The sequence below is a fragment of the Oncorhynchus mykiss genome, chromosome 15 (assembly GCF_057628025.1).
Source record: "Oncorhynchus mykiss isolate SJ-2025 chromosome 15, ASM5762802v1, whole genome shotgun sequence".
Classification (NCBI taxonomy): Eukaryota; Metazoa; Chordata; class Actinopteri; order Salmoniformes; family Salmonidae; genus Oncorhynchus; species Oncorhynchus mykiss.
Window position 1 is genome coordinate 51,556,038 of NC_143036.1, and position 15,511 is coordinate 51,571,548.

The 15,511-nt window shown below is 44.2% G+C and overlaps 1 protein-coding gene across 1 annotated transcript; it reads right to left on the bottom strand.

The window, feature by feature from the left end:
- Window positions 1-1,895: 1,895 nt before the first annotated feature.
- Window positions 1,896-4,296, bottom strand: LOC149978089 (uncharacterized). Its single transcript, XM_090200271.1, has 7 exons — window positions 4,187-4,296; window positions 4,009-4,054; window positions 3,780-3,877; window positions 3,156-3,637; window positions 2,749-3,041; window positions 2,187-2,478; window positions 1,896-2,065 (listed from the first exon to the last, which is right to left on the bottom strand). Exons 1-7 carry the CDS (start codon window positions 4,294-4,296, stop codon window positions 1,896-1,898), a joined length of 1,491 nt encoding a protein of 496 aa, XP_090056397.1.
- Between the last annotated feature and the right edge of the window lie 11,215 nt (window positions 4,297-15,511).

Here is a 15,511-nt window from a genome sequence, read left to right on the forward strand (position 1 = left end):
GAGCATAAAAAATCAGCAGCTTTGCAGTCAGTTCTTGACACAAATTGGTGCCCCTGGCACCTACTACCATGCCCTGTTGAAAGGCACGTAAATATTTTATCTTTCTTATTCACCCTCTGAATGGCACACATACAATCCATGTCTCAATTGTCTCAAGCCTTACAGTATTTATTTTTTAAACTATCTCTATCTACACTGATTTAACTAGTGATGTCTATAAGGGATTATAGCTTTCATCTGGATTCACCTGGTCGTCATGGAAAGAGCAGGTGTTCTTAATGTTTAATACACTCAGTGTTACTCATTCGCACTGACATAAGTTACTTTCAACCATTAACGTGGGCCTTGTTGGGGCCTTATCTGATTGGCAAAGTATTATTTTTGATGTATGGAAATTTTTGTACACAATTCCTATGTAGAGAAGGGTCTCTCTGGTAGTTCAATATGACACTCTTGTAAAATAGATGTTTAATCTCAATGTGACTCCCTGTTTAAATAAAAGTTCAATACAAAAACATCAACACAAACACAGGATATGGGGTACGCATGGTATCACATCATTACATACTAGGCCCTTCTGCACCTGCATTCCAGCACCTTTCCAGCATCTGGTATTTACTCAACATGTTTGAGGTGGGGGATCAAGAAATGTTGTGGAAGAGGTGGCCGTTGAATGTATGATTCTGATATGTACAGGTAAGTTCATTGTGTGTGTGGGGGGGGGAGCGCGCCAATGAGTGCATGCATAGTCTATAGTTGGTTTGAATATGAATGAGCAGCAGTGTTGTGATGTGTCCTATCCTGTCCTTGCAGAGTGATCTTCCTTGCCCTCATCACATGTCTCGGTGGCACCTCCTACTTTTTCATCATCGCAGTCATTACAGTTTAGGAGGGAGGGGGACACCCCCACAGGACAGCCCCCACACTCATTGCTAGAGATCGAACTTCAGACTCTCCCCAAAACAACTGAACCCCCCAACAAACCGAAAGAGATTTAAGGTGCACACCCCTAAAGAGGTAACCAGAACAGGATAACTCCCTTCAAGCTCACAAAGACACAGGAGGAGGAATTATCCAACACCCAGGGAGAGAGAACGAGTGACCTCAGTCGAACACAGACAGTAGGGAGAGGTGGGAGAGGAGGAGGTTACCCCAGATGCCATTCCTCCTGCTCATGTGAGCAAGGAAAGAGATGACAAGCCTTCTGATCAGGCCAACGGGCTGGCCAAGGGAGTAGTCATACTGATTCACACCCACAGAGAAAGACAACCCACACAACCTCTTGGCTGAGATGAACCACACAGTGGTAGGGGCAGAGGGCTTTCAGGGCTAGCCAGTCAGCCAGCCTGCTCTGATCCTCAAGTCAGTTGTATTTAAATTCATGTTCATTAAATATTTTTATTCAAGATTTGAAAAGTCCCATTTACTTAATCATATCTTTTCACTGTCTGCAACCCTCAAGAACCAGGGTGAGTCTGGGTCACCCTTTTCCTGGGCTAACTCAACTTGCATATTGTCATAGATTAGGTAAAAATGTTCATCTTTTAAACTTGCTTGAATAAAAAATGCTTTTTTTTATAGTACGCAAGAGTTGTGCTTTTTCCTTTTCTTTGATGATTAAAGGTTTTGGTTGCACCTCAACTCAACGTTGGTTGAGCTCCCTCCGTTTTTTGTTGTTGTCAAATACTACTTTTTATTTTACATGTAGTAAGTAAATTATTAAAAGCATTAAAATTGGGATGTTTCCCACTTATTTACACAACCTACTCCACACTTGCAAAGTGAAAGTTCATAGAAATGTTCTGAAATTAAGTAGTAAACAGGAAAAGCAGAATTGAATCCAAATAATTTAATGGTCTATGGTTCAATCCCATTTCTGAAGGTCTGATGAATAACTAATATTGTTCCTCCTCTTCCTTGTGGCAGGCACAGCAGCACACTGCCCTCCAAAGCCTGAAAAAAAATTGCCTGACTTTCCCTTTGCATGCAGCTCTGCATGGAACATCCAGTGTCACATCCTTGGTGACATGTGGGGTGACATCTGGGATGACCACAGCAACACCCTCTGGAAAGGGAGAAAAGAGGGACAGAATGTAAACAAATGCAAACCGTAGGTTCTAAACACTGGCCAGTTGAAAGGTTCTACTAAGATGTCATGACAAACGGCACCTGTCAGTGTTACTCACCTGCTTGGATGTCAGTTGGCAGAGTGGCGAAGACGGCCATCTTGAGAGTCCTTTCTTCAGGTGTGACATCCACAACCTCCAAGACGGAAGAGATGGGCTCTGCCTCCCTATTAGGGGTGATGTCCACAACATTTAGGTGGAAAGAAGCCGGATCTGCCTCTCTGTTAAGGGTGATGTCCACAACCTCAAGGTGGGAAGAAGCTGGATCTTGCTGTGTCTTAGGGGTGATGTCCTGAACCTCCAGGTGTGAATTAGCCGGGTCTGCCTCTGTCTTAGGGGTGATTTCCACAACCTCCAATTGGGAACAAGCTCTGTCTGCCTCTGTTTTAGGGCCGATGTCCGCAACTTCCAGGTGGGAACAGGCCGGGTCTGCATCTGTCTTACATGTTATGTCCACAACCTCCAGGTTGGAAGATGCCGTGTCTGCCTGTGTGTTAGAGGTGATGTCCACTACCTCCAGGTGGGACGAAGAAGTGTCTGCCTCTGTGTTAGTGGTGATGTCAACAATCTCCAGGATGGAAGATGCCGTGTCTGCCTGTGTGTTATGGGAGATGTCCACAACCCCAAAGTGGGAAGAAGCAGGGTCTGCCTCTATGTTGACTATGATGTCCACAACCTCCAGGTGGGAAGACGCCTGGTCGGCCTCTATGTTAGCGGCGATGTCAACAATCTCCAGGTGCGAAGACGCCTGGTCTGCCTCTATGTTAGCGGTGATGTCAACAATCTCCAGGTGGAAAGACGCCTGGTCTGCTTCTATGTTAGCGGTGATGTCAACAATCTCCAGGTGGGAAGACGCCTGGTCTGCCTCTATGTTAGCGGTGATGTCAACAATCTCCAGGTGGGAAGATGCCGAGTCTGCCTCTGTGTTAGGAGTGACAACAACAATCCTGATGAGCTCTACTACTACATGTCACCGAGATGTCATCAGAACAGGCATCTGTCAGAGTGCTCTCTATCATTGCTACTCACCTGCTAGGATGTCTTGAGGTGCAGTGGAGATGGCCGCAGCGACGACAGGGAGGACTGGTAAGGTGGCTGCAGGAGGCTGGAAGCAGCTCTGTACCTCGTCAGCCACAAAGGCACAGACAGATCTGACATAAAATGGGCTCTGGAGGTCATCCGTGGAGAAGGACTGACTGATTCTCCCGAGGATTGACCAGACAGATTCAAAAGCCGCAGCGCGGGAGAAAGGGATTTGAGGAGAAGGGGCCTTTAACATGCTGGAGAGCTTCTCCACTACGGCCGCCACCATGCCCACGGCCATCCCGCTTATTAGGATTGGGTGCCCTGAATGGCCTTCCTTTGGCTGAAGCCACAGGGCCAGGAGGAGCCTGGGCACCACCTCCACAACCACCTGGGATGGGCTGAGCAGGTTGCTACGGGGCTCATTGGACAGCTCGCCCATAATGCTCCTTACAGCTCTTTCCACAATGCTGTGGACCTTAGGGTCGCTGAAATCAACAAAAAGGAGAAGACAAAGCTAAACGATGCGCAATGTGCTCACAGAGAACACTGTCTTAGTCTGTTTCTGCATAGTTACAGATGTGTAGATAAATGGATCAAGTCATATGCAGGGCAGTACATGGAACTCACATGTCAGCTGGCGAGGTGGAGTGCAAGGAGCGGCGGAGCTTGCAGACAGCCTCGTGCTCTATGTCTATCATTTTTAGGCAAGTGTTGACTTCCCAGGTCTGCCGTAGGAAACAGGAAGTCCGATTAGTGAAATTTCACAACATATCTATTCTGCTGTACTAACTAGTTGTTGAAATACTAGTAAAGAGCTCACTGACTTGTAATATGTGTCTAACTCTCATTGTCTTACCAGCCGAGCGAGGTCATTCCCCTCCTCCAGGGTTTCCTTCCACACCCTTCAAATAAAACACAGAGCAATTAAACTTTCCTGGCTTCCGATTTTTCTGTTGTTTATTTTACCCACACCTCTTGGAGTGCTGCTGGTGGCAGGGAATGGCAGTGAAGGTGAGTGATGACGTGGTACTCACCTCTCCCTAAGGGATTTTTTGCCCTGAGACACCAGCCAGCCGCTCATGTGCTCCGTGGTGACATGGTGTGGTACCTGGCCTTGACTCTGGAGCAGCAGATAGTGGACCATGAGCTTCTTCTGCAAGATGAGGTAAGGTGTGAGACAGTGCCATGAAATACCATATCATGTGCATTCTGAAGGGCCTCTCACAACATTTCACAACTGTTCATGCATCACAATTTGCGAGTGTTATTAAGAACTCTTATGACCATCTTCTCTAAACTGTCTTGAAATACAACTCTCTTTCTGTTGTTTATGTTTTTTGGGGGATGAATCTTACCTGTTTATTGTAATATGTTTCCTCCCAGCAGGCCTGCAGAGTCTGGAAATAAAGGCTGCTTCTGCAGAATTGCTTTGAAGAGAATGACAATAATGATGCTTTGTTATGCACATTGTGCACAGGCTTTTACAGTATGCTAAAATGAATATCTCCAAAGATTACCTTTGTGGGACCATAAGTGAACTCCGGAATGCACCAAACCATATCCATGGTAAAATGGGGTAGAAACGCAGCGCTGTAGATATACGGGATGCTCTAGAGATAACAGGGATACGTTAAAGTCGCGAATGATCAATTACTGTGGAGTCGTCCAATATGCTGCACTTAGAGTTGAGTTGTAGGCAATGTTTGGCACGAAATAGAATGTTTACATTCTATTGCTATGGAGAAATGGAATGTGTAGAACCTTTATAAATGGGTATGCTTCTATGTCTTTATGTCTTGAAAGATTAAGCTCTTTATTTAGTCATAATGTGTATATATGAGGATTGGAACCTGTTTCGATTCATGACGGGAGTATCCAGCTGCATGTTGCTTAGACCTACTTATCCAACCTTGGTTTACAAGTGAAATTAATTGTTTACCAATGCCTATACAAATCTATTAACCTCATATATTTAAAGCAATGATTGTCAATTGAAAATGTGGTTGTTGTCTTATCCTGTTGTGTCAGTCCTCAAGCACGTTATTCCAATATTTCCGAGCTCTGAATTGAGATAAGGTACACTTGCAACGCTAATTGGTTAAAAATAAGAGTAGGAATGACACTAAACGTATGACTTGGATTATATGCATAATAGTGTAGTAAATAATATCGCTCAGCGGGGGAACTTTTGGGCTGGGGGAAGTCTCCGTTATGTCTCCATGGCGCGTAAAGACCATCACTTCGTTGTCTTGTTGGTAATATACAAATGCATGACAGTCCGCATTGTAATAGTCTAACAGTTTTTTTTCATTTTGTTTCTCACATTAAACAGACATTTGAGAACGGAATTGCTTACAGTTGTACGTATGATGCACAGACACACTAAAGCTGTACAGTGTAGTTTGATAAATCAGTTTAAATTATTTGCAAATGGATTCCCTATTATTTACAAATCGAAAGATGTAACATTTGAAATGAATGTGGCACAACAGTTTAGCATAGAATTCCTGTGGGAGTCTTTTCCTTCAGTCTTTTTGCCTCCTAGGCCTCGTTTCTCATTAGATGGGATTTCCCCAGTGCCAACTTCACATGAGATGGCCGCTGTCTACTGTTATGTGGTGCTGAATGACAGATTTCGCTTTACCGATTTCGCTGTTGTCCATGGTGCTGAAATATCCAAGTATTTCAGCACCAAGTATCTTGCTAGTTGGATCGAATTCTCCGCGTTAGCTAGCCAGAGAAATGTTGAACAACATTATCCAACTTAGCTGATCAAATAATTGAGTTTATGGTGTGAGAATTAGCTGGGTAATGAAGTCAGACAACTAGCTAACAGGAACGTTACAACATCGTATAAGCTAACGTTAGTAAACGAACCAACTCGCTATAGTATTAACTGGTATACGACTTCTTGCCGTTCCTCAAGTTATATTGTTAACGTAGTTGCTTACTGGACCCTGGCAATCTGTGTGAAATGTTAACGAACTTACCATCTATGAACTAATGTTTTCCCTCTACAGTAACGTTGTGGTTCATTTTCAGAATGAGAGAATTGGGTGAAAATGAGGCGTCAAGACTTACATTCACATTAACCAGGTTTTATTTTACACACAGAGACTGATAATGTAGATCATAGTCTTTGTTGTTTAATTAGTTAAAACCTGCCTTCCCCCTATTGTGGATACTTTAGAATGTTTCACCTTTTTGGGCCCTCACCAGTTTGCATCCCTGAATTACTCAAAAAAAGATCTGAATTGGGCTGTCTAAACACAGCCATAGAAACCTGGACATGCTCCAACTGAAATGTTCCCTCCTGTCAGCATTGATGTTGAATTACATTAAATACAACTTTTTGGTTCTCTCCCATTCCCTGTAGGTTTGTTGAACATGAGTGGAAATGAAACTCCAGCACACTGGTAACACTAGATGTGATTATAACTTCTCCTGGTGTATTGAACCTGCCTGTGGGTGCGGTGGAGATATTCCTGGGAGGTCTACTGAACAGGTTGAGTTAGAGTTAGACCAAAACACACATGGGATTGTGCCTACCATTGTCACTGTGCCTCTTGTGGGAATATACAGTATGGTTGTTCCTGAGCCAGGATTCCTGGCTGTTTTGTCACTGTGCCTATGTCAATGATAGTTCAGCAACAATCATTTAAACATTATTGCCAGCCATTTTCTCTGTCCTCCAGGATCCCTGGAATTTAACGAGACTGCCCCTGCTTGGCTTGGGAGTGGGACCCTGTGTGCTCAGACAACGGCATCACCTACACCTCCCCCTGCCTCGCAGTCTGCTGCAGCTTTACTGGATACGGAACGAACACCGTATTATTAATAATGTCCTGAGTGTACAAAACATTCACAGGGATGCTGGCCCATGTTGACTCCAATGCTTCCCACAGTTGTGTCAAGTTGGCTGTGTTTTTTGAGTGGTGCACATTCTTAATACAGACTGGAAACTGTTGAGCATAAAAAATCAGCAGCTTTGCAGTCAGATCTTGACACAAATTGGTGCCCCTGGCACCTACTACCATGCCCTGTTGAAAGGCACGTAAATATTTTATCTTTCTTATTCACCCTCTGAATGGCACACATACACAATCCATGTCTCAATTGTCTCAAGCCTTACAGTATTTATTTTTTAAACTATCTCTATCTACACTGATTTAACTAGTGACGTCTATAAGGGATTATAGCTTTCATCTGGATTCACCTGGTCGTCATGGAAAGAGCAGGTGTTCTTAATGTTTTATACACTCAGTGTTACTCATTCGCACTGACATAAGTTACTTTCAACCATTAACGTGGGCCTTGTTGGGGCCTTATCTGATTGGCAAAGTATTATTTTTGATGTATGGACATTTTTGTACACAATTCCTATGTAGAGAAGGGTCTCTCTGGTAGTTCAATATGACAATATGACACTCTTGTAAAATAGATGTTTAATCTCAATGTGACTCCCTGTTTAAATAAAGGTTCAATACAAAAACATCAACACAAACACAGGATATGGGGTACGCATGGTATCACATCATTACATACTAGGCCCTTCTGCACCTGCATTCCAGCACCTTTCCAGCATCTGGTATTGACTCAACATGTTTGAGGTGGGGGATCAAGAAATGTTGTGGAAGAGGTGGCCGTTGAATGTATGATTCTGATATGTACAGGTAAGTTCATTGTGTGTGTGTGGGGGGGAGCGCGCCAATGAGTGCATGCATAGTCTATAGTTGGTTTGAATATGAATGAGCAGCAGTGTTGTGATATGTCCTATCCTGTCCTTGCAGAGTGATCTTCCTTGCCCTCATCACATGTCTCGGTGGCACCTCCTACTTTTTCATCATCGCAGTCATTACAGTTTAGGAGGGAGGGGGACACCCCCACAGGACAGCCCCCACACTCATTGCTAGAGATCGAACTTCAGACTCTCCCCAAAACAACTGAACCCCCCAACAAACCGAAAGAGATTTAAGGTGCACACCCCTAAAGAGGTAACCAGAACAGGATAACTCCTTTCAAGCTCACAAAGACACAGTGGATGAGGAACTATCCAACACAGTGGAGGAGGAATTATCCAACACCCAGGGAGAGAGAACGAGTGACCTCAGTCGAACACAGACAGTAGGGAGAGGTGGGAGAGGAGGAGGTTACCCCAGATGCCATTCCTCCTGCTCATGTGAGCAAGGAAAGAGATGACAAGCCTTCTGATCAGGCCAACGGGCAGGCCAAGGGAGTAGTCATACTGATTCACACCCACAGAGAAAGACAACCCACGCAACCTCTTGGCTGAGATGAACCACACAGTGGTAGGGGCAGAGGGTTTTCAGGGCTAGCCAGTCAGCCAGCCTGCTCTGATCCTCAAGTCAGTTGTATTTACATTAATGTTCATTAAAGATTTTTATTCAAGATTTGAAAAGTCCCATTTACTTAATGATATCTTTTCACTGTCTGCAACCCTCAAGAACCAGGGTGAGTCTGGGTCACCCTTTTCCTGGGCTAACTCAACTTGCATATTGTCATAGATTAGGTCAAAATGTTAATCTTTTAAACTTGCTTGAATAAAAAATGCATTTTTTTATAGTGCGCAAGAGTTGCGCTTTTTCCTTATCTATGATGATTAAAGGTTTTGGTTGCACCTCAACTCAACGTTGGTTGAGCTCCCTCCGTTTTTTGTTGTTGTCAAATACTACTTTTTATTTTACATGTAGTAAGTAAATTATTAAAAGCATTAAAATTGGGATGTTTCCCACTTATTTACACAACCTACTCCACACTTGCAAAGTGAAAGTTTATAGAAATGTTCTGAAATTAGGTAGTAAACAGGAAAAGCAGAATTGAATCCAATTATTATAATGCAAATAATTTAATGGTCTATGGTTCAATCCCATTTCTGAAGGTCTGATGAATAACTAATATTGTTCCTCCTCTTCCTTGTGGCAGGCGCAGCAGCACACTGCCCTCCAAAGCCTGAAAAAAAATTGCCGGACTTTCCCTTTGCATGCAGCTCTGCATGGAACATCCAGTGTCACATCCTTGGTGACATGTGGGGTGACATCTGGGATGACCACATCAACATCCTCTGGAAAGGGAGAAAAGAGGGACAGAATGTAAACAAATGCAAACTGTAGGTTCTAAACACTGGCCAGTTGAAAGGTTCTACTAAGATGTCATGACAAACGGCACCTGTCAGTGTTACTCACCTGCTTGGATGTCAGTTGGCAGAGTGGCGAAGACAGCCATCTTGAGAGTCCTTTCTTCAGGTGTAACATCCACAACCTCCAAGATGGAAGAGATGGGCTCTGCCTCCCTATTAGGGGTGATGTCCACAACATTTAGGTGGAAAGAAGCCGGATCTGCCTCTCTGTTAAGGGTGATGTCCACAACCTCAAGGTGGGAAGAAGCTGGATCTTGCTGTGTCTTAGGGGTGATGTCCTGAACCTCCAGGTGTGAATTAGCCGGGTCTGCCTCTGTCTTAGGGGTGATTTCCACAACCTCCAATTGGGAACAAGCTCTGTCTGCCTCTGTTTTAGGGCCGATGTCCGCAACTTCCAGGTGGGAACAGGCCAGGTCTGCATCTGTCTTACATGTTATGTCCACAACCTCCAGGTTGGAAGATGCCTTGTCTGCCTGTGTGTTATGGGTGATGTCCACAACCTCAAAGTGGGAAGAAGCAGGGTCTGCCTCTATGTTGACTGTGATGTCCACAACCTCCAGGTGGGAAGACGCCTGGTCTCCCTCTCTGTTAGCGGTGATGTCAACAATCTCCAAGTGGGAAGACGCCTGGTCTGCCTCTATGTTAGCGGTGATGTCAACAATCTCCAGGTGGGAAGACGCCTGGTCTGCCTCTTTGTTACGGGTGATGTTCACAACCTCAAGGTGGGAAGAAGCTGGATCTTGCTGTGTCTTAGGGGTGATGTCCTGAACCTCCAGGTGTGAATTAGCCAGGATTGCCTCTGTCTTAGGGGTGATTTCCACAACCTCCAATTGGGAACAAGCTCTGTCTGCCTCTGTCTTAGGGCCGATGTCCCCAACTTCCAGGTGGGAACAGGCCGGGTCTGCATCTGTCTTACGTGTTATGTCCACAACCACCAGGTGGGAAGATGCCATGTCTGCCTGTGTGTTAGAGGTGATGTCCACTACCTCCAGGTGGGACGAAGACGTGTTTGCCTCTGTGTTAGTGGTGATGTCAACAATCTCCAGGATGGAAGATGCCGTGTCTGCCTGTGTGTTATGGGGGATGTCCACAACCTCAAAGTGGGAAGAAGCAGGGTCTGCCTCTATGTTGACTATGATGTCCACAACCTCCAGGTGGGAAGACTCCTGGTCGGCCTCTATGTTAGCGGTGATGTCAACAATCTCCAGGTGCGAAGACGCCTGGTCTGCCTCTATGTTAGCGGTGATGTCAACAATCTCCAGGTGGGAAGACGCCTGGTCTGCCTCTATGTTAGCGGTGATGTCAACAATCTCCAGGTGGAAAGACGCCTGGTCTGCCTCTATGTTAGCGGTGATGTCAACAATCTCCAGGTGGGAAGACGCCTGGTCTGCCTCTATGTTAGCGGTGATGTCAACAATCTCCAGGTGGGAAGATGCCGAGTCTGCCTCTGTGTTAGGAGTGACAACAACAATCCTGATGAGCTCTACTACTACATGTCACCGAGATGTCATCAGAACAGGCATCTGTCAGAGTGCTCTCTATCATTGCTACTCACCTCCTAGGATGTCTTGAGGTGCAGTGGAGATGGCCGCAGCGACGACAGGGAGGACTGGTAAGGTGGCTGCAGGGGGCTGGAAGCAGCTCTGTACCTCGTCAGCCACAAAGGCACAGACAGATCTCACATAAAATGGGCTCTCGAGGTCATCCGTGGAGAAGGACTGACGGATTCTCCCGAGGATTGACCAGACAGATTCAAAAGCCGCAGCGCGGGAGAAAGGGATTTGAGGGGAAGGGGCCTTTAACATGCTGGAGAGCTTCTCCACTACGGCCGCCACCATGCCCACGGCCATCCCGCTTATTAGGATTGGGTGCCCTGAATGGCCTTCCTTTGGCTGAAGCCACAGGGCCAGGAGGAGCCTGGGCACCACCTCCACAACCACCTGGGATGGGCTGAGCAGGTTGCTACGGGGCTCATTGGACATTCCGCCCATAATGCTCCTTACTGCTCTTTCCACGAGGCTGTGGACCTTAGGGTCGCTGAAATCAACAAAAAGGAGAAGACAAAGCTAAACGATGTGCAATGTGCTCACAGAGAACACTGTCTTAGTCTGATTCTGCATAGTTACAGATGTGTAGATAAATGGATCAAGTCAAATGCAGGCCAGTACATGGAACTCACATGTCAGCTGGCGAGGTGGGGTGCAAGGAGCGGCGGAGCTTGCAGACAGCCTCGTGCTCTATGTCTATCATTTTTAGGCAAGTGTTGACTTCCCAGGTCTGCCGTAGGAAACAGGAAGTTCGATTAGTGAAATTTCACAACATATCGATTCTGCTGTACTAACTAGTTGTTGAAAGGCTAGTAAAGAGCTCACTGACTTGTAGTATGTGTCTAACTCTCATTGTCTTACCAACCGAGCGAGGTCATTCCCCTCCTCCAGGGTTTCCTTCCACACCCTTCAAATAAAACACACAGCAATTCAACTTTCCTGGCTTCCGATTTTTCTGTTGTTTATTTTACCCACACCTCTTGGAGTGCTGCTGGTGGCAGGGAATGGCAGTGAAGGTGAGTGATGACGTGGTACTCACCTCTCCCTAAGGGATTTTTTGCCCTGAGACACCAGCCAGTCGCTCATGTGCTCCGTGGTGACATGGTGCGGGACCTGGCCTTGACTCTGGAGCAGCAGATAGTGGACCATGAGCTTCTTCTGCAAGATGAGGTAAGGTGTGAGACAGTGCCACGAAATACCATATCATGTGCATTCTGAAGGGCCTCTCACAACATTTCACAACTGTTCATGCATCACAATTTGTGAGTGTTATTAAGAACTCTTACGACCATCTTCTCTAAACTGTCTTGAAATACAACTCTCTTTCTGTTGTTTATGTTTTTTAGGGGGGTGAATCTTACCTGTTTATTGTAATATGTTTCCTCCCAGCAGGCCTGCAGAGTCTGGAAATAAAGGCTGCTTCTGCAGAATTCCTTTGAAGAGAATGACAATAATGATGCTTTGTTATGCACATTGTGCACAGGCTTTTACAGTATGCTAAAATGAATATCTCCAAAGATTACCTTTGTGGGACCATAAGTGAACTCCGGAATGCACCAAACCCTATCCATGGTAAAATGGGGTAGAAACGCAGCGCTATAGATATACGAGATGCTCTAGAGATAACAGGAATAAGTTAAAGTCACGAATGATCAATTACTGTGGAGTCGTCCAATATGCTGCCTCTTAGAATTGAGTTGTAGGCAATGTTTGGCACGAAATAGAATGTTTACACTCTATTGCTATGGAGAAATGGAATGTGTAGAACCTTTATCAATGGGTATGCTTCTATGTCTTCATGTCGTGAAGATTAAGCTCTTTATTTTGTCATAATGTGTATATATGAGGATTGGAACCTGTTTCGATTCATGACGCGGGTATCCAGCTACATGTTGCTTAGACCTACTAATCCAACCTTGGTTTACAAGTGAAATTAATTGTTTACCAATGCCTACACAAATCTATTAACCGTAACTATTTAAAGCAATGATTGTCAATTGAAAATAGGGTTGTTGTGTATTCTTGTTGTGCGCCTAAAGTGTCAGAGTCCTCTTAAGCACGTTATTCCAATATTTCCGAGCTCTGAATTGACATAAGGTACACTTTTGCAAAGCTAATCGGTTAAAAATAAAAGTATGAATGACAATAAACGTATGACTTGAATTATATGCATAATGGTGTAGTTAACAATATCGCTCAGCGTGGGAACTTTTGCTGGGTGGGGGAAGTATACTATAAATGTCTCCATGTCGGGTATAGACCATCACTTCGTTGTCTTGTTGCTAATATAAAAATGCATGACAGTCCGCATTGTAATAGTCTAACAGTTGTTTTTCATTTTGTTTCTCACAAACAGATATTTGAGAGGGGAGTTTCGTGCAGTTGTACCTATGATGCACAGACACACTTAAGCTGTACAGTGTAGTTTGAAAAGTCAGTTTATATTATTTGCAGATCGAAATATGTAACATTTGAAATGAATGTGGCAGAACAGTTTAGCATAAGGTTCCTGTGGGAGTTTTCTCCTTCAGTCTTTTTGCCTCCTAAGCCTCGTTTCCCATTAGATGGGATTTTCCCAGTGCCAACTTCACATGAGATGGCCGCTGTCTACTGCCATGTGGTGCTGAATGACAGATCTCGCTATTCCGATTTCCCTGCTGTCCATGGTGCTGAAATATCCAATCTCGGCTATTTGCAAATGTATGACCAGCCAAACTTTTGTGGCATTCCCTATAGCGTGAATTTGACTGGAGCATGATCAGATTGCTTTGTTTAAGCCAGAATGGAGATTTGGTCTGAGAAACAATGCCCAATATAGCATGATAGCTGTGAAGAAGAAAAAAATAAGACAATGTTTATATGACCCCCTTTCAAAGAGTCACTCATTTATCATTTCCTTGTAGATATACAGTGCCTTCAGAAAGTGTTCATACCGCTTAACTTATTCCACATTTTGTTTTCTTACAGCCTGAATTCAAAATGGATGAAATTATAATTGTTTATCCTTTCCAGCTACACACAATACACCATAATGACAAATTGAAAACATGTTTGACATTTTTGCAAATGTACTGAAAATGAAATACAGAAATATCTAATTTACATGTTTTCACAATACATGTTAGAATCACCTTTGGCTTTGAGCCTTTCTAAGTAAGTCTCCAAGAGCTTTGCACACTTGGATTGTACCATATTTGCAATATACAATATATACATAACCAGTCAAATGTTTGGACACATCTACTCTTTCAAGGGTTTTTCTTTATTTTTACTATTTTTAACATTGTACAATAATAGTGAAGACATCAAAACTATGAAATAACACATATGGAATCATGTAGTAACCAAACAAAGGTTAAAGTAATGATGGACGGCCGTTTCTCGTTGCTTATTTGAGTTGTTCTTGCCAAAATATGGACTTGGTCTTTTACCAAATAGGGCTATCTTCTGTATACCACCCCTACCTTGTCACAACACAACTGATTGGCTCAAACGCATTAAGAAGAAAAGAAATTCCACAAATGAACTTTTAACAAAGCACACCTGTACATTGAAATTCATTCCAGGTGACTTGAAGCTGGTTAAGAGAAGCTGGTTAAGAGAATGCCAAGACTGTGCAAAGCTGTCACCAAGGCAAAGGGTGGCTACTTTGAAGAATATCAAATATAAAATATATTTTTGATTTGTTTAAACAGCATGATCATTACATAGGTGCACCTTGTGCTGGGGGACAATAAAAGGCCTCTCTAAAATGTGCAGTTTTGTCACACAACACAATGCCACAGATGTTTCAAGTTTTGAGGTAGAATGCAAATGACTGTTGCCAGATAATTTCATGTTAATTTCTCTACCATAAGCCGAGGCGGCTTTAGAGAATTTGGCAGGACGTCCAACTGGCCTCACAACTGCAGACCACATGTAAGGCAACGTGTGGACGAGCGATTTGCTGATGTCAACTTTGTGAATAGAATGCCCCATGGTGGCAGTTGGGTTATGGTATGGGCTGGCATAAGCCATGGACAGGGAACACAATTGCATTTTATCAATGACAATTTGAATGCACAGAGATACTGTGACGAGTCATGTCAATTGTCATGCCACTCATCCGCCGCCATCACCTCATGTTTCAGCATGATAATCCACGGCCTGCAAGGATCTGTACAGAAATCCTGAAAGCTGAAATGGCCTGCATACTTACCAGACATGTCAGAAAAATCAATTAAGCATAATGATTACGGCTCTAGATTGCAGGAAAAATCTGTTTGTTGCTAAGCAGGCCAGCGGTGTCGTAAACTGTCCCTTCACGCCTGTCCACTGATTAGTTGCTAGGAGTCATGGTCGCCAGGGGGTCAGCAAATCACAGGCAGTCAGCTTGTGTCCCAGATCCCCAACTCCTGCCTCTCCTCCCAGTCTCCCTCAAGCAGAGACAGAGATCAACCTCTCTATCTCTGCCCATCAACTGGACTCGTGGTATAGTGTGCGTGCACAAAGTGTGTGTGAAATGTGTATCATTCTTGCTTGTTGTTCTTTATAGTTACTTCTATTGCCTATTGTAAGTTACTTCTCTGTGTTTACTTTGTTGTGTAATACTCTGCAGGTAGCTATGCCACTTATACAATCCTTCCTTTGTTAACAGTGTTGTTGCTCTACTTGTG

Excerpts from the sequence above, each read along its gene's own strand:
- LOC149978089 (XM_090200271.1), bottom strand. The coding sequence starts at position 4,296 with ATGGTCCACTATCTGCTGCTCCAGAGTCAAGGCCAGGTACCACACCAT. Across the intron at positions 3,878-4,008 it reads GGAATGACCTCGCTCGGCTG|ACCTGGGAAGTCAACACTTG; the intron begins GTAAGACAATGA and ends TTCCTACGGCAG. Across the intron at positions 3,042-3,155 it reads ACCTCAAGACATCCTAGCAG|ACTCGGCATCTTCCCACCTG; the intron begins GTGAGTAGCAAT and ends ACACAGAGGCAG.